The sequence below is a fragment of the Phaenicophaeus curvirostris genome, chromosome 2 (assembly GCF_032191515.1).
Source record: "Phaenicophaeus curvirostris isolate KB17595 chromosome 2, BPBGC_Pcur_1.0, whole genome shotgun sequence".
NCBI classification, from domain to species: Eukaryota; Metazoa; Chordata; class Aves; order Cuculiformes; family Cuculidae; genus Phaenicophaeus; species Phaenicophaeus curvirostris.
In genome coordinates this window covers 40,742,636-40,764,409 of record NC_091393.1, presented here as the reverse complement: position 1 = coordinate 40,764,409, position 21,774 = coordinate 40,742,636, and the positions used below count along the sequence as shown (strand labels likewise).

The 21,774-nt window shown below is 40.2% G+C and overlaps 1 protein-coding gene across 1 annotated transcript in view; it reads left to right on the top strand.

Moving 5' to 3' along the window:
* MAN1A1 (mannosidase alpha class 1A member 1) overlaps window positions 1–21,774 on the top strand; it is a 157,751-nt gene that overhangs the window by 40,808 nt on the left and 95,169 nt on the right. Inside the window, exon 3 of the mRNA XM_069851778.1 lies at window positions 10,907–11,022. Within this exon, the coding sequence (XP_069707879.1) occupies window positions 10,907–11,022 (116 nt within the window). The remainder of the gene's footprint in view (window positions 1–10,906; window positions 11,023–21,774) is intronic.

Below are 21,774 nucleotides of genomic sequence, written 5' to 3'. Positions count from 1 at the left end.
TGTTTCTGTAATAGTGTCCTCAGCTCATTAGATCTGATCTGTACCCTTCATGTTTGAATTCAACAAATGCTGCCTTCTTCATAGAACAGAAGGATGATCATGATCTGTTTTTCTTTCTTTTTTACTCCCGTTCTTTTCTTTTTTTTTTTTTCCTTAAACATCTTTTTTTCTCATGCAAAGTCAAACAAGTTTTCTTATACTTATTTCTGGTTTTTACTTTAAAAAAGCTCTATCCCATGAATCTCCTCTCAGCCATTGGAAATCAAGACCTTCAGTTCACTGTCATCCACCCTAACTACCTCCAATTTGCCATGATCATCTTTTCTTCTTGCTTCCATGTCTCAAATACAAGTTTCTGATTGTCTTGATGGCAGTAAGATAAAGCATATTTCTGTAGCCAGCTGTTTAATTTTGAACACTTCCCCTCCTATGAATTAAATTGTGTAGCTGCATTACCTTCCATGTATTGTCTTCTATGGGATGGAGACTGCACCTCACTGTGGGGAACAGCAGGTTGCAATGCTGTAGGTCACAGGTGTGGTGGGTTACAGACAGTATAGCTCTCCTGACATAGAAGGGGAGAGTTACTTTCAAATTATACTGCTTCTAAGATTCATTTTCAAAGTCCTTGCTAGCACAATAAGGCGTTTTGTAGACAGATTGAAGGCAGTACACAACCATCATGATGTATTTCTCTGAAACACAAAATAGACAGGCTTTTAAGAAGTGTAATTGCATATGATACAGATGTGACTGTTAAGCAACATCACTGTGAATTTGACAACTATATTGACGCTATTGTTAGGCTAGGGGGAAAGGAATATGGCCAGTAGGTTGACAATGGGAAAAATAGATTGGTGACGATGGGAGAAAGGATAGTGATGACTGGTGTTTCTGAGCTCAGAGGAAGGAAAAGCATCCTGCTTTAGCACCTCATACAAATTAAGGGTAGTAGAGCACTTCTGTAGCTGAGAACTTCTTGCCAAACTTTGAAATCACTTTTTTTTTTTTTTTGTCTAAAATTCAGGCCATGCAACAAGCTTTTGAAGACAAGGACTTGGTCTTACTGGTATTCTGTGAGCAGCATGTCTGGAGGGTGTGTTTGATAAGCTGAGGGAGGCTTTGGATTGGTAGGCTATAGATGATTTATGTCATCAGCAGAAATTTCTTCCTCTCACATTGCAAACTGAAAAGAATTAACTTCTTGAGAAAAGCTGAAACATAGAATCATAGAATAACCAAGTTGGAAGAGACTCACCGGATAATCAAGTCCAACCATTCCTATCAAACACTAAACCATGCCCAAACGTGTAAACTGTAATATTTGTTTAAAGTTAAAGCCACGTACGTGCCTCTGACCATTGCAAAATATTCTCAGCACATCCATATGATGTTTTGATTTTTTTTTTTTTACTCGCTGCTTGAGCTTTTACCACATTGTCTTGGCAAATAACTAACATTGTTGTGGGGTTTTTATAGTTTATTTCAACTGCAAAGAATTCAGTTGGAATAACAACCATTGGACAAGTTATCAGTTGCTGTCTCTGTAGCATTCTTACTAGTTTAACTCCATGAACTGTACAGCTATTTCTAGACTAATCAAGTAAATGAGAATAGCTGTTTGCACCCTACCTGTGCATCGTCAAAAAAAGGCATGTCTCCTATGCTGGTAGGACTTGTGAGTACTAATTATTCTCTGTCCGTACCTGGTAAAAAGTAAGCCCTCAGTAAGTGATGTTAAATTTTAATACTTTAACCGTCAAAGTTTCAAATTACAGTTAACAATATTTGCTAAAATAGACTTTTATCCATCTACCTTCCTAATGTGGAAGTTGCAAAATAACAGTTTTGCTAGTTTTTTTTCACAGCATACCACTACCAGCCCCGCCCCTCCCCCCCAACCCAGCAGCTATTCCTCTTTAAGCGTTCTGTACTAATTGTAAATCTAATTAGCATTGCTGCACTAGCAGAGGGCTTTTTCTGGAAGTGTTTTCTGCACTTAAGTGAGTGTTATTAAAGGGCTTTCTAATTATCTGTAACTGTATTTCATGTTCACTATTGCCAGTTTAATAACATTGTAACTCGTGGGCATAGTATAATTAGTCTCTGCAAGTGAAAAAGAACCTTTTCTGGAGGGAAAAAAGGGAGGCATTTAATAAATATGCACAATCTGCAAAGCCAAAATACTATAATTTAGTAGGATCCTGTTCCTCCCACTTTGAACTGATTTTTGTAGTTTCTTACATTGAATATTGGAGTTTATAAAGGTTTTTAGATCCTGCCAAAATTCATATCAAAAGCTGTCTTGGAGTTTACAACATGTGTTTTTAAAATGTAAATTTATTAATATATCTCTAGAAAACTAATTGTACATGTATTTAAACAATATGTTCATTTAGATTGAAAGGCTTCAACATCATCTCCCCTCTATCTTGTTTCTCTTCACTGTTGCTGCTATATTTCTTGGACTTTGGGATTTCACTATGTGGCCTTAATTTTGGAAGTAAGCCTGACATCTTTCCCAAGTAAACTAATAGAAACTTGATTCTAAAGAATAGTATTAGCAAATATGTGGATGAATGGCTCAACACAGGATTTGTGAGAGGAGGTCATCCTGAGCACTGCTGTTTTTTCTAAGTAGTTGATCTATGTGAAGACATGGGAGTTTGTCTTTTTAGATTTCCAAAAAGCATTTTTGGGCGTTATTACTGGCTTCTTACAGGAATCCATTACTGCTGTGGCCATGCTCTGAAATTAATTTATCACAGTGCTGGAAAATCAAGTGACCAGAGTTTGGCAGTGCAAGTTGCTCAAGGTCGCTACAGGAATGGCAAACTGTAGTTGATTCCATGAACCCAGAAGGATTCCCTGACAGATGATAACTGCACTTTAAAATAGCAAATAGGGTCTTACATACATAAATCTAAACTGGCACGTATCAGCCTGGGAGATACAGTTCTAAGGTAATACACAGAACTGGAAGACTTGAACTCAAAGGAAGTGGTAAAGATTGAAAACTTTTCAGTATAATATATATTTTATATATATATAATATATAATAATGCCTATAAAATGTGGCATAGATGGGGTGAACAAAGATTTATTATTCTTTGTGGGGAGTAATAGCCATTGTAAGGCATGGAAATACCAAATCAATAGGCAGCATTTTTATCCAGGAAAGGAGGGTGGTTCATAATGAAACGTATAGGTGAGCTGCATGGATAACAGAAGTGTGGTAGATGCCCAAGGCTTCTGTGGAAAGCAAAGAGGTGAGCAATGGAGGAAAAATACACTGAACTGTATTATATACAAAGATGCCAGAGCTGGCTCAAAAATGCACAGATCTATAAAATACTAGAGATTTGGAAGAGGATTCTAGAAATATCACAGTATTGTTTCATGTTAAACATACGAAAAGTTAGATCTGTAAAAAGCCTGAAACTGTTTCTTTTCCCACTATTACCAGCTGATAATAGTGACTGAAATAAAAAGTGTTAGCATTGCTAGGGGCTTGTCAGTACTTGAGGAAGAGTTTCATGTTTTGGCATAACATGCTTTAGTAATTAATCTCTCATGACACTTTAAACTGCTAATGATATTGAATTGGAACCTTTTCAGTGAACTTTAAATAAAGGAAATCACTGTTTTAAAATCTGAGTCAGCTTTTGAAACAATGCTCTAAGAAAGCTAGAGCTCTAATCAAAGCATTAATTCTGTCAAACCTATATGTATTCTAGAATACGTTGAGATTAATAACTGGTGGAATCATGTGCTGCAGTCCCCGAGAGAGATGCACCAGCCAACTATGGCACACGGGTTGTAGGACTCCCCACCTTCCTCCCACCATCAGGTGGATGGAAGAAGCCCTGGAGATGGGGGAGGATATAAAACATGGTTACTGCTTATGGCTCAGGCAAATTCATTCTCAGCCTGCCTCACCTTCCCAGGTGCCTGTACACAACAAGTATGAGGCCATGGAACTGTATGGGCCTACAGCTGATGATGTGCGTGTAGATCCTTCTGGGATGAAGAGGTCATCTAGGCAGTCAATCCCCCGTATCACCACCACTCATGTAAAGGCAAAAAGAAGGATAGTTATCATAGGTTATGCTCTTCTGAGGGGAACTAAGGGTCAATATGCTGACTGAACTCGACCCACAGGGAGTTCTGCTGCATCCCTGGGGCCAGGGTAAGAGACATAATCAAAAAACTCCCTAATCTGGTAATGCCCTCAGACTGGTTCCTGCTAGTGGTTTTTCACGTAGGCAGGGAAGAGGTAGCAAGGAGAAGTCTTAAAGCAATTACAAGGGATTTCTGAGGCATGGGACAGTTGGTTAAAGGGTCAGGTGCACAGGTGGTATATATATAAATAATGTTGGCTCATTACTTGAGGAGCAAGGACACCTCATAAACAGAGATACAGACAAAGCAGAGACATTTAATGGTTTGGAGTTCTTTTTTTGCCTCCGTCTTCAATACTGATGATGGGCTCAGGCCCCCTGAAAGCCCTGGGCTAGAGGACCAAGACTGTGCAAATGATAAACTCCCAATCAACCCTGAGCTGCTCCAGCTGGATCCCTGTAAATCAGTGGGGCCTAATGGGATTCATCCAAGGGTTCTTAAAGATCTGGTTCTTAAAGGGTTACCTCTCTCAATTTTTCAAAATCTGGAGCGGTACAAGTTGACTGGAGGCTGGTAAATGTTGTCCCAGTCTTCAAGAATGGCAGTAGGGATGACTCCAGTAACAAACCTGTTAAACTCACTTCAATGCCTGGTGAGATTATGCAGAAGATTGTTCTGGGAGCTACTGAAGAACTACTGAAAGACAAAACCTTCATTGGTCCCAACCAGCATGGATTTATAGAGAGAAGGTCCTGCCTGACAAATTTATTTCTCTCTATGACAAAGTTAGTCACCTAGCTGACCAAGGAAAACCAGTTGACATAATCTTTCTGGATTTTTGAAATGCCTTTGATAAAGTCTCTCACAGTATCCTCTTGAACAAGGATCCAGCATCCAGCTGGATAAAGACATAATGCAGTGAGTGAATAATGGGCTGATGGGTTAAGTCAAAGGGTCATAGTGAATGGGGTTACATCAGGCTGGCAACCAGTCACTAGTGGAGTTCTGCAGGGATCCATCTTAGGCCCAGTACTCTATAACACCTTCATAAATGATCTGGATGCAGGTCTTGAAGGTTAATAACAGAGTTAGCTGATGAGAGTCTTGAGGGCAGAGAGGCCCTGCAGAGGGATCTAGACAAATGGGAGAGCTGGGAACTCGCCAACCATATGAAGTTTAAGAAGGGCAAGTGCCTGGTTTTGCACCTGGGACATGGCAAGCCTGCGTATGCATACAGACTAGGGAGTGATAGGCTCGAGAGAAGCCCTGGAGAAAGGGATCTGGAGGTTCTGGTTGATGGCAAGTTGAACATGAGCCAACAGCATGCCCTGGCAGCCGAGAAGTCCAACCATCTCCTGGGGTGCATCAAGCACAGCATTCCTAACCGGTTGAGGGAGGCGATTGTCCTACTCTGCTCTGCATTGGTGTGGCCCAGCCTTGATTTCTGTGTGCAGTTTTGGGTGCTGCAGTATAAAAAGGCTATGAAGCTACTGGAGAGTGTCCAAAGGAGGGCCACAAAATTCGTGAAGGATCTAGAGGGGTAGTCATATGAGGAGCAGCTAAAGCCTGTTCAGCCTGGAGTAGAGGAGAGTGAGGGGGGACCTAATTGCAGTCTGTAGCTTCCTTAGAAAGTAGGGAGGAGTAGGAGGACAAAGAGGTGCTGGAAGACACCAATGATAGGACCCATGGGAATGGCAGGAAGATGTGCCAGGGGAGGTTTAGGCTGGATGTGAGGAAAAGATTCTTCACTCAGAGGGTGGTGGAGCACTGGAGCAGGCTCCCCAGGGAAGTAGTCACAGCACCAAGCCTGACAATATTCAGGGAGCATTTGGACAATGCACTCATACACATGGTGTGAATGTTGGGGCTGTCCTATGCAGGGGTAGGAGTTGGATTCCATGATCCTTATGGATCCCTTCCAACTCAGGTCATTCTGTACTGTATTTTGGTCATTACTGTACAGTATATATGCATGTAAAGCTGAAAAACTGGATGCTTGATTGATATTTTTAATTTGCATATTTAATGTTACAAAGTAGCTGGTCTTACTCCCTCTGAATTCCCCACATTGAGAAAATCTGAATTGTTCTTAATGGCCAGATTAAGAAAACAGTGTGACCAATTATATTTCTGCATTTTTGGCTGGAATTTTGAGTCTGAGATGACAAACTGGAGGAGGGTTTCATGCAATATATCTGCTTTGATTGAGTGTTTTCAACTTACAGTAATTGGAAGGTGACAAGACAAGTTTCAGCCTCCCTGGCTGAAAATATTGAAGAGTCTAAGAAGGTAAGGGTGGGGCTGAGTGCAATTCAGATACAGCTAAGTTTAAAACTCTCCTTTTCTATTCCACAGTAATATGAGGTAGCCTTAAAAAACAGTTCCTCTGACAATAATAGAGGAAACTTTTTTGAGCATTTGCACTCTTTTTTCAAGGGATGTATTATTGTATGTTATGTATGTTCTGAATTTCCATCACTAAAAAAATTACAAATATGCATATCCTTAGTAATTGTCATGCTTCACATCAGAAACACAAACCCATAACTTTTCCCAGAAAAACCCTGACATCCTACTCCTCTTCTACAGTCATGCAAGATCAAGAAATCCTAGTTTATGACACTTGTTGGACGGTTGCAAGTGAAGGAGTTAACATGACCTGAGGCCACTTCGATGTTCATCTTCCCTTATTTTCCATTTTTTATTATGCTTTGTCACAGTTTCCTTCCAGTCAGAATATGACACAGTCAGAAAAAGAAAAGCAGCTGAATTGAAGAAGAGTAAGGGGCCTGGCTTTCATCCTGTTATGGACTGTGCATTATGACACATATGAAACTTTTCTCCACGTAACGTTCTGTATGATATGCTTGCAGATCACAGATCTTCATCTGTTTTCACAAATATGTATGCATATAAATGCATATGTCTATTGGATTGTGAAGAATGTCCATGCTCTTGAGAACCAAACCTTAAACTTGATACACAAGGGGTGGGGGGAAAGTTGTAAGCTATTAAGTGCACTGACATGCCTTGATTCTAGCATCGTGGCTATTTCAGACTCTTGGCAAAAATATAATCCGTGTCTAAAATCCTGGACTAAACCAATAAAAGCTTCTCTTGGCCCACTCTCCAAACACTTTGGCTATAAGCCAGTTGTGGTTCTTAAACCATATGGCCACCTAAGCACAGTCACAGAGCAGTGCTAATAAGCTTGTCATCCGTAGTGGTTCTCCCTGTAGTGACATCCTGCAGACTCATCCTGTGATCACTTTTTTTTTATTCTGCTCTGCCACCTCCACACCTGAGACACTACTCTGTTGTCTAATGTAGCATACTTTTCTTATTTGTGTGCCAGATACCTTTCTATTGCTGGATATTAAAAGGCATGCTGCTTATATATATGGACCTGCTGTGTACTATCCAGGCGTGATCTAGACTGTTCTGTGCTATATATCTTGCGCTATTCTGGAAGTCTGGGTGATCAGCCATCCTTGGTAGTCATCCACAAGTCTTGTGGCAATAGGTTCTTTTTATTTCCTTCCATATCATTGCTAAAGATTTCAGGTGTTAAACTAGAGGGGATGCTTTATAGATGCTGCTTGATGATCCATTTGAAGGTTCATGTTGACTGATTTCTTTTGCTTTCTCTTCAGTTAAGTAAATTGTAGGTTATATGTGTTCTTTCTTAATCATATACATGGAATAAATGATTATGTTGCTAAGAAGGAGAGAGAAAAACAGAGGGAGGTTTAACAAAGAGAGCAAATGGAGCACGTATGGACACTTGGTCTCGAGGTTGTGGTAAAGACTAATGTTTCACTTTGATAGGCTTGTACTTCTGTTTGTCTCTTTTATCATCAATTACTTACGTTTTATCAATTTCAAGTCCATTTTCTCTACCTTGGGTATGCTATTTTTTGTACTGTCTGCAAAAAATATATCTGTAATTACCTGAGGTATATGAACTTGCTTCTGCCAACGGCAACTGTGAAACTACCATGGTGACTGCAACTTCACTGGCACTTTTTATAACCCAACGATCACTTAATCAAATTTATAAAAGTACAATATGTATATGATAGAACAGTCCTCCTGTCCAGATATTCAGCGTCATATGAGTGTGTAGTATTATTGCCTAGCAATAATCTTTGCCTCTTTTAAACCAACTGCTGTGTAGTTTCTTGGGAACACTGTCTAGAAGTTAACATGAAAGACAGCTATATTTAACAATTTCTGTGGTACACTTTGAGAAGCATAGCATATATAGGCTTGTAAAATATTTTGTCTTCTGCAATAAGAAATATTCATTTAACTTGCTTTGTAATCCCCTTCTTCCTTCTCTCTTCCCACTTCCACAGCCCACTCCCACCTTGTTTGTCTGACTGGTTATAAATTAGTTGTTTGAATTACTCTGTTGGCTAACAATGTAAACTGCGATTGTTCACAAGTCGTAATTCTGGCCTCAAAACTTATACTATAAAAATGCGTTCTGTGTACTTTTATCAAGAATTTTGGAGTGTAACTTTTTAAGACAAATGTAACTATTTAATTGTCAAATTAGTTGCTTTATTCTGTTTTCTGGACCTAGCAGAATTTGTTTCAAATGAAGTAAGATCTACTTAAGTTCTCCCATGTTCTTCTGTCTGCCTTAACAGAGAGGTCATGCTCTAGAGCAGGCCATACAGGTCAGATTCAGGAAACAAAAATTCATAGAAAGCAAGTGACTTCAAAGGTGATTGACCTCAACAAGGTTGACTTCTCATTGTTCTTCCGACTCAGTAGTGAGTTGCAGTTCAAGTACGAATTCTTAAAATTGAAAGTTCAGCTGTTTAGAGGTGGTGTCAGCTGTATTACAAGAGTATCATGAAAAAATGTCATTGCATGGTGAGCCTGTCACAATCCATTTGACAAAGTCAGGCTGTACATGATTTTTCCTTAAGCAGAGCTCAGTTGTAAAAGTTCACCAGGAGCTGCTTTTGTTGAATAGAGTCACTAAACATCTCCAGAGCCTTTGCAGTAGTGTTCTTGATCAGGTCCTTCAGCAGTTTTCCATAATTGCTTTCACTTTCTCATGAGCTCCAGAAAAATACAAGTTACTTAGCCAAGTTTAAAGGGATGCTTTTGCTCTAATATGAGAGGGCAGCCAAGCTCCAAATAAGCTCTGGAAAGATGTGATATTCTTCTTACCAAAATAAGCTGCAATTTTATTAGTGGAATATCTGGGGAAAAATGCATAGATTATCCTTCAGAGTAAGAAAGAAATATTGCATAAAAGGGTGGTATAAGCAAGTAGCACCAGCTAAAACAGAGAGTGTGTTGTTCTGTTAAATGTGTCAGGCAATTGTTATAGTAGTCTTAAGTATTATTTTTTTACAGTGATACAAACAGAAAATTATTTTCTACTGGAAGCTTACCTTAAGAAAGTTATGTCAATCCTACTGTATGGAGATCTCCGATGATTTGTCTGTATCATGAGGAAGCAGAAAACCTTGATGGTAGTGAACACAAGAATTGACTGAACTAGTGGATTTCCTATTTAAACATGAGTAGTTCAATTCTGTTACTTGATAAAGTCTATAAAACTAAGTTTACTTTTTTGTCAGGTATTTCAGAGGCACTATGATAAGACAGCTTTACAGAACTTAATTATCCCCCCAGTGCAATCAATGCGTAAATGAATAGTCTACTATCCACCACAGTCATTAGTCCTGCTGGGGGAGAGAGAGATTGGACCTAATGATTTCCTCTGTTCCTTGCAACCTAACTTATTCTGCAATTCTAAATGCTTACCTCTATATCTAGGGTCTTCTCTAAAGAATAGCTTAAAAGTAGTTTGCATTCATAATGAATATTGCTGGAGTCAAATTCATGAATACAAAATGGAGTAAAGTGGCCGAAATTAAGCTTTTGACACTGTTAAGTACATAAGAATTCAAACTCCTTTTAAACAAAAATAGGGATTTAAAAGGTCATTGCAAATTTGAAGGAATCATGGGAAAGTCATTTGAGTGGCTTTATTTGCTCCCTGACCCTTTCAATACAGGATCATGAATACTTAATCCATGCCAAAGTGATGATATTTCATCTAGGTGAAGGCAGGTAAACTGACTCTTATCCATCTCCATAACAGATGCAAAAGGACACTACTTTTGCAAACAACCAGAAATTGCTCTGAAAACCAATGTCTGGTGGTGTGTCCTGAGCTGAGAAATTCAGATGTGTGCAAGTTTGCCTTTGCTCCCCCAGTGCTATCTTATTCATGTTACATGGTGATGCATAGTATCAGAGCTTTTTTTTTTCCCAGAGAGGGTACTTAAAGGGCTTAACTGAGATGTGATCACTACCTATCACCTTCTTAAAGCTTTATGTATGTATATGATTCAGTACAAAGCCAAAAAAGTAGTGGATTTTCTTCACTCTAAACTGGAAGTAGTCATTTCTCCTTTTACTGACATTTATTGTCTTCTATGAATTACATTTTGCAGTGAACTGTTTCACTGGTGTTTAAAAATGCAAAATCATAGCTGAAAGTGCAGTGCATCAGAAACGTTTTTCAAATCTTCATTAGTGGAAGAAATACATGAATATTATGATGCTATGTTGCGGCATGGGAATCAAAGTTAAGACTATAGATTACTAGTTGTCCACTTGAATGCTTATATGCCCACTTTTGAATTGCATTAGTTGAAACTGGATTTTGAAATGAGAATTAATTTGAATTAATTAGATATAACTGAAAAACCTTCATTTGGAAAGTAAATCATTGGCTCTTCATGTATTTCAGGTAATATACAAGGAGCAACAATAGTGGATGCCCTTGATACACTATACATCATGGAAATGAAAGAGGAATTCCAGGAAGCCAAGGAGTGGGTTGAAAAAAACTTAGATTTCAATGTGGTAAGTAGTGTTGCTTAATTAAATTGACATTTAATGCTTTGTTTAGTCTTCAGGGGCCAATTAAGCACTGGGTTCTAATATTAAAACATTGATACAAGTCTACAGAATTTAGATTGTTGATAGGTAAACCAAGGCAAGAAGTAGAAATATAATAAACTTACTTCTCTGCTTATACAGAGTTTTTAAATCTGAGAGATTTAGGTAGATAAGGAGTCAAAGAGCTGGACTGAAGGAAGAAAAAAGGAATAGAGTGTTTACCATTGTAAAGTAAACAACAAACTTCTCAGTCCTTTTGGGTAGAAGAATTGGGACACTTCAAGCATTGATTTTTAGTTATGTAAACACTTCACATTATCGCTTTGTCAAGTCTTCCACACATAAGGCTTGCATTTCAAGAAAACTATGTGCCATACATATAATTTAAGTTATTTCATAGAATCATAGAATAACCAGGTTGGAAGAGACCCACCGGATCATCGAGTCCAACCATTCCTATCAAACACTAAACCATGCCCCTCAGCACCTCGTCCACCCGTGCCTTAAACACCTCCAGGGAAGGTGACTCAACCACCTCCCTGGGCAGCCTGTTCCAGTGCCCAGTGACCCTTCCTGTGAAGAATTTTTTCCTAATGTCCAGCCTGAATCACCCATGGCGGAGCTTGAGGCCAGTCCCTCTTATCCTGTCCCCTGTCACTTGGGAGAAGAGGCCAGCACCCTCCTCTCTACAACCTCCTTTCAGGTAGTTGTAGAGAGCAATGAGGTCTCCCCTCAGCCTCCTCTTCTCCAGGCTAAACAACTCCAGCTCTCTTAGCCGTTCCTCATAAGGCCTGTTCTCCAGCCCCTTCACCAGTTTCATTGCTCTTCTCTGGACTCGTTCCAGAGCCTCAACATCCTTCTTGTGGTGAGGGGCCCAGAACTGAACACAGTATTCGAGGAGCGGTCTCACCAGTGCCGAGTACAGAGGGAGAATAACCTCCCTGGACCTGCTGGTCATGCTGTTTCTGATACAAGCCAAGATGCCATTGGCCTTCTTGGCCACCTGGGCACACTGCTGGCTCATGTTCAGTCGGCTGTCAACCAACACCCCCAGGTCCCTCTCCTCCAGGCAGCTTTCTAGACAGACTTCTCCTAGTCTGTAGCACTGCACAGGGTTGTTGTGCCCCAAGTGCAGGACCCGGCATTTGGTCTTGTTAAACCTCATGCCATTGGACTCTGCCCAGTGGTCCAGCCTGTTCAGATCCCTTTGCAGAACCTCCCGACCCTCCAGCAGATCGACACTTCCACCCAGCTTAGTGTCGTCTGCAAGGGTGCCCTCAATGCCTTCATCCAGGTCATTGATAAAGACATTGAACAGGGCTGGACCCAGCACTGAGCCCTGGGGAACCCCACTTGTCACTGGCCTCCAGCTGGATTTCACACCATTTCCCACCACTCTCTGGGCCCGGCCATCCAACCAGTTTTCCACCCAGGAGAGTGTGCGCCTGTCCAGGCCGGAGGCTGACAGTTTCTCAAGCAGAATGCTGTGAGAAACTGTGTCAAAGGCTTTACATTAATGAATACTGAAATCTGTGAGCTTGCATGAACTGTGCTTTGTACTGAAAACTTCTAAATGGTAGTGTCTACAATTTCAGCTCCTCTTGTTAATTTATGTACTTTTTACCATTATGTAGCACTTATTTTTGTTCTCAGTAATGCTTAAAAGCTATGAAGTCTTTCAAAATGTTGTGAAACATTATATTGCATTAGTTGGTCAATGCAGCAGTCCAGCAGATTTACTGAAACTACTTTACAGATAATACTAATGTGCATCAGCAACAGTATCTTGTGCCTGATAATCCTGTAAATAGGTGCCTTGAGTTTGACACCTCACAAAATTATTTTTGTAATACTTTGTAGTCATGTAGAAATGAGTTTTGCATTTGCATTAATAAGGAGTAGATGAATTTTCCCGAAGTGGAATGAGGAAATGAAAATAAATAACCACACCGCCAACTTTAATGATTGACGTCAATTTCTTTAATGGCTGAATTGTTTAAAGCTATTCAACTTGTACTCCTGTTTGGTTTTCCACTTTAAATATAAGTTTTAGTTTCAAATGCTGCTTTGCATTTGTAGATTACAGTTTGAAGTTGGAAATTACTTAACAGAAAGAACAGCAGGGGCCCTCTCTTTTGTATTTAAGGATTTATCACGTATCAGGCATTACTTGACATTTTCTGCATGTTTTGTACACCCTTACTTGCTCCTATTTTAGAAATCTTTCTCCCATGGAAGTGATTTTGTTAGTAACTAACACACTGGTATAACCTTAAGTGTTATTTCTTGTGAGTATAATAAAATGTGTTTGATGTTTCTGGTCACTTCTGAGGTAGTGACTGCTTTTTGGGAAGCATGTTTGGCCTTTGTATAAAGAGAATTATTTTTTTCTTTCCATTTAATCTTGGAACCATGATTTTTAAATATTAAATTTTCTTTAAGATGTTCTTTAAAAAAATAGGTATGACTGTATTCTCTGATGGAATCTTTTATCTGTATAAGAGATTGATAAAGCAAGTTTTCCTCTCAAGAAGTTCATAATGCATCAGATATAACATCAGCCAGCCTCCAGTCAGATGGAACTCCCCCAGTCAGCCAGGACTGCTGGAAGATGGTGGAAAGGGGTTTGGCAAGCACGTCCGCCAGCTCCCTCAATACTCTCGAGTAGATTCCATCCGGCCCCATAGACTTGTGAATGTCTAATTGGCTAACCAAATCTCTAATCACCTCCTCTTGGATCATGGGAGCTTTGTTCTGCTCCTCTAGCTCCTGGGGATGTGCATTTTCCTTGTTATTAAAGGCTGAGGCGAAGAAGGCATTAAGTACCTCAGCCTTGTTGTCATCCTTTGTCACTGTTGTTCCCTTTGCATCCAGTAAAGACTGAATGTGTTCTCCTTGGTCCTCCCTTTATTGTTAAAGTTTCTGTAGAATGATTTTTTGTTATCTTTCACCGACTTGGCCAGTCTGAGCTGTAGTTGGGCTTTAGCCCTCCTGATTTTTCCTCTGCACGATCTCACTTCCTCCCTGTAGTCCACCCAAGACACCTGTCCCTTCTTCCAAAGTTCATAGCCATTCCTCTTCTTTTTGATGTCCACCCATATCTCCCTGCTCAACCAAGCTGGTTTTTTTCCCCGATGGCTCATTTTCTGGCACATGGGGACAGCTTGCTCCTGTGCTGCCAGGATTTCCTTCTTGAAGAGCTCCCAGCCCTCTTGGGTTCCCTTGCCCTTAAGGACTGTCTCCCATGGGACTTTATCAATCAGCCTTTTGAACAGCCCAAAGTCTGCCCTCTGGAAGTTTAATGTGGCTGTTCTGCTAACCCCTCTTCTCACTTCACCTAGAACTGAGAATTCTGATGTCTCATGATTGCTTTGCCCCAGGCATCCTCCAATCAGCACATCCCCCACAAGGCCTTTTCTGTTCACAAACACCAGGTCCAGGAGGGCGCCTTCCCTTGTTGGCTCTTTCAGCAGCTGTTTGAGGCAGTTGTCATCCATACACTCCAGGAACCTCCTAGACTGCTTCCTCTCAGCTGTATTGTGCTTCCAGCAGACATCCAGAACCTTCAAGTCTCCTACAAGGACAAGAGGTAGCAATCTTGAGACTCCTCCGAGTTGTTTATAGAAGAGCTCATCAGCTTTTTCTTCTTGTCTGGGTGCTTTATAACCAACTCCGATCACAATATCTATCTTCTTGTGGGTTCCTCTGATTTTTACCCACAGGCACTTGATCTTGTCATTACCATAAGTGAACTTGAGCGTATCAAAGCACTCTCTAACACAGGGGCTACCCCTCCACCTCTACTACCTTTCCTGTCACACCTGAAGAGTTTATATCCCACTATAGCTGCACTCCAGTTATACAAGTCGGCCCACCACATTTCTGTGATGGCAACTACATCGTAGTCTCTTTGCCCTACAACAGCTTCCAATTCCTCCTGTTTATTGCCTGTGGGTTGTCAGGGTTACTCTTGTTTATCTTTCTGATGAAAACAAACTGGTTTGTTTTTGAAGGAAGACTCTAAGTGCCACCTTTCTTGGCAAACGTGTGAAATTTACTAAGTTTATGAGTGGACATGTTTAGAAGCTTCTCCGTTTGGCATATAATACACTTAAGCTATATTTTATTATACTTGGAGCTGGTAGCTCTTTGATTTTGTAACTGAGATATCCACATTGTAATGCTTGGAGATTTTTTCCTCATAACTGCTGAAATTCCTTGTATTTGATACCTTGCTGAAGTTTCATCCAAACTGAGTAGTCTTTCAGGAATTAAGTTGTATTTTCTGATTCTGTCAGTATTTTGAAAGATTTAGACATACTCGTACCTTTGGAAGAAGTTGACAGCAGCGGCTAAATCCATGGCCTTTGCATCATGGGTGTGTGCTCTGTTTTCCCATAAATCACTTAATCTCCATGGGGGTGTATCTTTGCTCTTTTGAGGATTTGGTCTGACCTCCTCATGCATGCCGCTGCCTGCATACCCTTTTCACAGTGTTTGTGCGTGGCCCTGCCCAGGGCTGCCCTGGACTGGGTTGTATATTAGCATGTTACAACAAAGGGAAAAAGAGCCAGTTTTTCACAGGATCACCGGGGAGCTCGGCTGTTTCCTAGCTACAACTACGCATTGCCGCGTGCTTCTCTGTTTTTATTTTTTTTCATTCTTTGCTTTAGGACCTGCACACACACAGAGCATTCATAGCTTTCTGAAAGAGTTTTTTTATCGCCACCCAACTTCCACATCATGCTGGGGAGAAAAAAAGCTATCTGTCCGTGCAGCGCAAGGGGTGAACCACAATGAATCAATACTCGAGAAGAGATTATAAGAAGGATCTTAATAAGACATATGAAGGGATCAGGAGTCAGGTAGTCGTGGTGCAGGAGCTGAGCCACTTGGCACAGCAGTGAAGGGTTGGGAGTTATTCACTACTGAAATTGATGGTGCTTTGCTTCTACGCTCAGACACACCCCAGCTTCTTTAGGATGAGAGACTTAACTGATCCTCCTCTTCTTCAGCCCTGCTAAACTCCTTCTCCCAGGAAAGACTGTCTCACCCATACTGCATACTGGGAACAGTCCTTGGTCAATATTGTGTCCTAAAGTGTGTCCAGATATTGATTGAAACAATTGGGGGCCAAACCAGAGCAGAAGGTGCTAACAATTAAATGGTATGTGGGGCAGTGCTTGAATTCATGCTGTGATGCACTGATCAGACATATGATGTGGGTGTAGTCAGGCAGGACCAGAATGTGAATAAGTTAAGGAGCAGGAAGCCATGCATTTGTTAAGAGAAGAGGAAAATTATTTCTTCTACCAGAACATTTCTCAAAGATGTATTTGTATTCAAACTAAAATAACCTTCGTATTGTTTATTAGTGGATATTGCTTTGTTTCCTGATCCCTCTCTACTTTTGGTCAGAATGGTGGATGATGGGAAGTTATGATTGCTTGGTTGGATGAAAGTGACAGCGCTCTGTGCAATAGCTCTACCTATATGGATATAATTTAGTTGACTTTAGTTGACATTTTGTGCGAGCACTGACTCATTGTGCATTATTCATCTTATCATAGATGCCTTCCCTTGTTAACTGCACTGGACAGGTCAACCTAGGAAAGAGTTGATATCCTGTGGGGAAAGTATGAGGAGTGTTCTATTACTTGCTCTCAAAGATAGGTACTAAATGAGTTTAGGAGCTGCATTGAGACAGGGGCGTGAGTAAGATGGCAGGAATACATTCAGTCTTGTGTTCTGCCAGCACTCTGAAGCAAAGCTGTTTACAGAGGTCCGTCAGTTGCTGTATCTTCAGCCACCCTGAAGCTTAAAGGCTTACTCACCAGTTCCAGTCCTTGTGTTTGTACTTAGTTTTGCAAACTTGGATATCTTTTAAAGAAGCTTTATGTGCAGCTTCATGCAGTGTAAAAATTTTGCATATAACACGTCTACTATTTTGGGAACTAGGAAAGACTGGAAAAAGCGTAGAAACTCGAAACTGTGTTAATCTCTGCTGCCATGTTTTGATTGTCCTACCGCTTTTCCAAGATCCTAGAATAGCAAATATTATTTGGATCTAATTATTGATGCTTCCAACATCTGTCTTTAGCTCAAATTTATCTGTGGTGTGGTAGTCAGTAACAGGACAGACTTTTAGAATCCAGATTGGTTATTTCAAACTTTTGCATTTACAAATTTAAATCCTACTGCTCTCAAACTCTCTATATTAATATTGACTTGCCATTATATTTAACAGCCCATAATCTAATGTTCTGGCTTGGAGGCAGATTTTTTTTTTGTGCTTTATTCCTGCTGGTTTTTTTCTCATTAAGTGAGAAAACCAAAAAGTTTCCTAATATAACAATTTGCAACGGGGTACCTTTCCTATTTAAAAAAAAAGGTATGTGGGAGGTGTGAATAAATGGACCAAATACATGTGTAATGGGTCTGTGAGAATGCTTAAGAAAGGCAGCAATTGACAATGGTTCTTCAATTTGTGGGACTATGTGTTTACTTGTTTGCCACAGAACTTGTTAGTGCACTTTAAATGCCGGACTTCAAAGTGACTTGATTTTGTTTTGATTACGAATAAGAAATTATTTTGATGGGCGAAAAGGAGGTCCTGCAAATTTACTATTAAGTGCAGTTCTTTTGCTGCTAGAGTTCATCAGTGTCTGTAGTAACACTTTATTTTTGTACCTGTTTTAAGATTTTACTGTTTGCCATGTGGGGACTTCAGCAAGGTTAAATAGCATGTTATGCAATAACCAGGCTTTGACATTTACAATAAAAAGGCTGCTAAAATTGTTTCCCTTGCCTATGGGAACTGAGTGCTTTAGCAAGCTGCTAGTAGATATTACTTGTGGAATATGAATGAAACTTTTTTTCCCTACAATAGCAAGTAATTAAAGTGGTTTTTGATTACAGTAGCTTAAAGTGAGCTATTGTAGTACTCTTTGTGCCTCTGTCATACTTTCTGGACTGCTTGAAAATGCTATGATTTGTTGTTTCCAACCTTTGTGCTTCAGTAGTGGGCTGTCATTATTGAATAGTAATAAATGCAAATCTCTGTCATATCACTTAAAATGGAGGCCCTTTGTGTCAATTTTTTGTTCTAGTGTTATATATATTATTCAGCATTGTTCAGTGTAGGATCCCTGACATTCTCTTGCATAGCTTGTGAACCTGCAGGATATGGGCTGTTTGCAATAGTACAGTGTGGTATGTGGACATGGGGGAGGGTCACTGTATACCTTGTATATTGGGACAAAAGAGGGAAATGCACATGAGGGGTGACTTAATTTTTATTACCCTGTTGAGGAGACAAGAACAGGAGAACTAATGGAAAGAAAGTTTTGGAAAGAACCACTAGAAGTGCAATAAAGGCAAGTGAAACAAATTATTTAGTAGGATTTGTGGCCTTATAAAAACTAAGAGAATAAGCTCTTTATCAAATATAAATTAAGGTGACTTGGTTGCTGTGAATGTGTTCATCCACATAAAGACCACACAGAATTTTCTACAATCTAATTATGAATGGCGGAGCAAGTACCAGTGCTGCTGAGTGCCAGATGGAAGCTGATACTAGATAAAGAAAATCGGGTTGTATTTCAGATGTTTTGTTTGTAAGTGATGATAACTTCCCATGAGGAAACATAGACAGAAATTGCTTTGGCCTTGGTCTGCAAATTTGTGGAGAAGAGGACGTTCAAGAAAGAGATGTGTTAAGCAGATGATCCTGAAATATTTGAATACTGATGTTTGGGAAGCCGGAGGAGTCCAATAGGAGAAGGGCTTCACGAGAGCCCAGCTGACAGTAGTTTTGTGATCTGAACATTGCTTTCAACATTAAATTCAACCACAGCTGCTTGCAGCTTCAGCAGTTTAATAGTTGTAGACTTAATCCTCTGGCTCATGGAAAAGTGAGGGAAGTGAAGTGGTGTAAGGTGCAGCTTAGATCAGATCAGCCCTGTTACAGGTTTTCAAATAAAATACTGTCGCAGTTTAACTTGGTCTTGGCCTGATAGGATAGTTTGGTCAGTTTTGAGTCACCTGTCCCATCCGCTCCTATTCTGTGAGCTTTTGAACAACACCTAACAGACAACACAGTCGTCAGTCTCAGATAGCATGGGTTCATAAGGGGAAGGCCCAGCTTAACAAACTTAAAATTTCTTTCTATGACGAGGTCACCCACCTAAGTGACCAAGGGAAGCCACTTGATGTAATCTTTCTGGATTTCAGTAAAGCCTTCAATGCAGTGTATCCTTTTGAACAAAATGTCCAGTATACAAGTAGATAAACATATAACGCAGTGGGTGAGCAATTGGCTGGCGGGTCAGGCACAAAGGGTTGTAGTGAATGTGGTTACATCGGGCTAGCAACCAGTAATTAGCAGAATTCTGCAGGGATCCGTTGTAGGGCTGGTACTCTTTAATGTCTTCATAAATGACCTGGATGCAGGAGTTGAAGGTTTAATAACTAAGTTTGCCTATGAGATGAAACTGGAGGGAACTGTTAACACTCTTGAGGGCAGAGAGGCCCTGCAGAGGGATCTGGACAAAGCGGAGAGCTGGGCAATCACCAACCACATGAAGTTTAAGAAGGACGAGGGCCCAGATTTGCACCTGGGAAAGCAGCCCTGTGGAAAGGGATCTGGGGATTCTGGTCAATGGCAAATTGGACATGAGCCAACAGCGTGCCCTGGCAGCCGAGAGGTCCAACCGTGTCCTGGGGTGTATCGAGCTTGGCATTGCTAGCCAATCGAGGGAGGTGATTGTCCTACTCTGCTCTGCAGTGGTGTGGCCCCACCTTAATAACTGTGTGCAGTTTTGGGTTCCACAGTATAAAAAGTATATGAAGCTACTGGAGAGTGTCCAGAGGAAGGCAGCAAAGTTGGTGAAGGGTTTAGAGGGGAAATCGTGTGAGGAGTGTCTAAAGTCACTTGGTCTGTTCAGCCTGGAGTAGAGGAGACTGAGTGGGGACCTCATTGCAGTCTACAGCTTCCTCACAAGGGGAGGAGGAGGAGCAGGTGCTGATCTTATGTCTCCAGAGACCAATGGTAGGACCCAAGGGTATGGCAGGAAGATGTGCCAGGGGAGGTTTAGGCTTGATATTGGTTTCTTCACTCAGAGGGTAGTGGAGCACTGGAATGGCTCCCCAGGGAAGTAGTCAGGATGCCAAGGCTGGCAATATTGAAGAATCTGGACAGTGCTATTGGGCGCATGGTGTGAATGTTGAGTCTGTCCTATGCAAGGACAGGATTTGGACTCGATGATCCTTGTGAGTCCCTTACAACTCAGGACATTCTATGATTCTGTGATAGTGGATACAGGCATTGCTTTTGAGTTTCTATTTCTCTAAGTACAGTGAACAGCAGTCAGTTTCTGTAGATTTTGTATGGTACTGGGACTATCTTGTTTATGATTCACTTATCAGAAGATCAAATAGCAGATGATAAATATTGGTCTAATGTAAGATGAAAGACTAAGTTGCTCATACACTTAAATCAACATAAAACCCCTGGGAATAAAAAAAAAAAAAAAAAAAATTGTTCACAATAAACATATCACTTTACCATGCATCTACATATTTTCAGAATCCAAAATAGCAGCCAGGTCAAGATGATATTGCATTGGAACAGTAAGAACTTAGCACAGATTTGTAATATCATAGGTGTTTAGGTGGTTTGGGTATTGTCACACACAGCACATGGCCATGCACTGTAATAATGAAACAACTCTGCAATTAGAGATTGCATCTATCCTGTTGGTCAGAGTCATCTTACTTGCTTGGGATCTTACAGAAGGAATATCATAATCATTTAAAAATGAGTGTGTGCAGTCACTTCTCCGTACAGAAGTTCCATTAAGTATAATGGAATTAATCCAACCACTTCTTAGACCTGCTGTGTAACGATACAGTGATGGTTTGAAAGAAAAGGCTAAATTTGAAATAAAAAATAAATTCAAATCATTCTGGCCCCTTCAGCTGATGAACTAGAAACTTTTGGAAGTGCAGATAAAAGGTCTTTTCTATGTTTTGGCATTTTTAAATGGATTGTAAGTTATTTGTGCACAGCTGGATCTGAAAGCAAAATAAAAAATAGCATTGCTTACTTAGGATTTGGCTGCTGAGTAGAAATAAACAGACTTATTTGTGCAAACTGTATGTAGGTGATGATCACAGTGTGGCATCTTAAATTTATAATAGAAAAAAATTAAAAATCAAAACACAAAGAAGGGTTAAGTTGCTGTAGGAGAAATCTGCTACTCTTAGGACAAATTCACTTTTTTTAACAGACTACTTCTTCACACAATCTTTCTATGTAGAGGTGAATGTTTCTTTGACATTAAATTATAAAACTGCTTTAACTGTTTTGCGAATTGCTATAATTCCTGTGATTTCTGAGTGTACTGCTAGCCTGGTATAATGAATTTAAAAATAACTGTGAGTTAAGCATAGAGCTTTCAAACCTACCATTAATGAAATGTCTGTCCATTTCATTAATTGCATCTGTTTCAATGACTTATGTAAAGATTCTAGTAAGAAACAAGGTTTTCGAACAGAATTTCAGAGATGTGTGCAAGTGAAGTATTGGGAATCTGATAACATCAAAACAATGGCTTCAAGAAAAGTCCTGAGAGGTGACCACTTCAGCAAACATTCAGGATTACAGCACAATCTGTAATCTTTGTGGTTCAATAATAAAATCTGTATTCCTTTTTC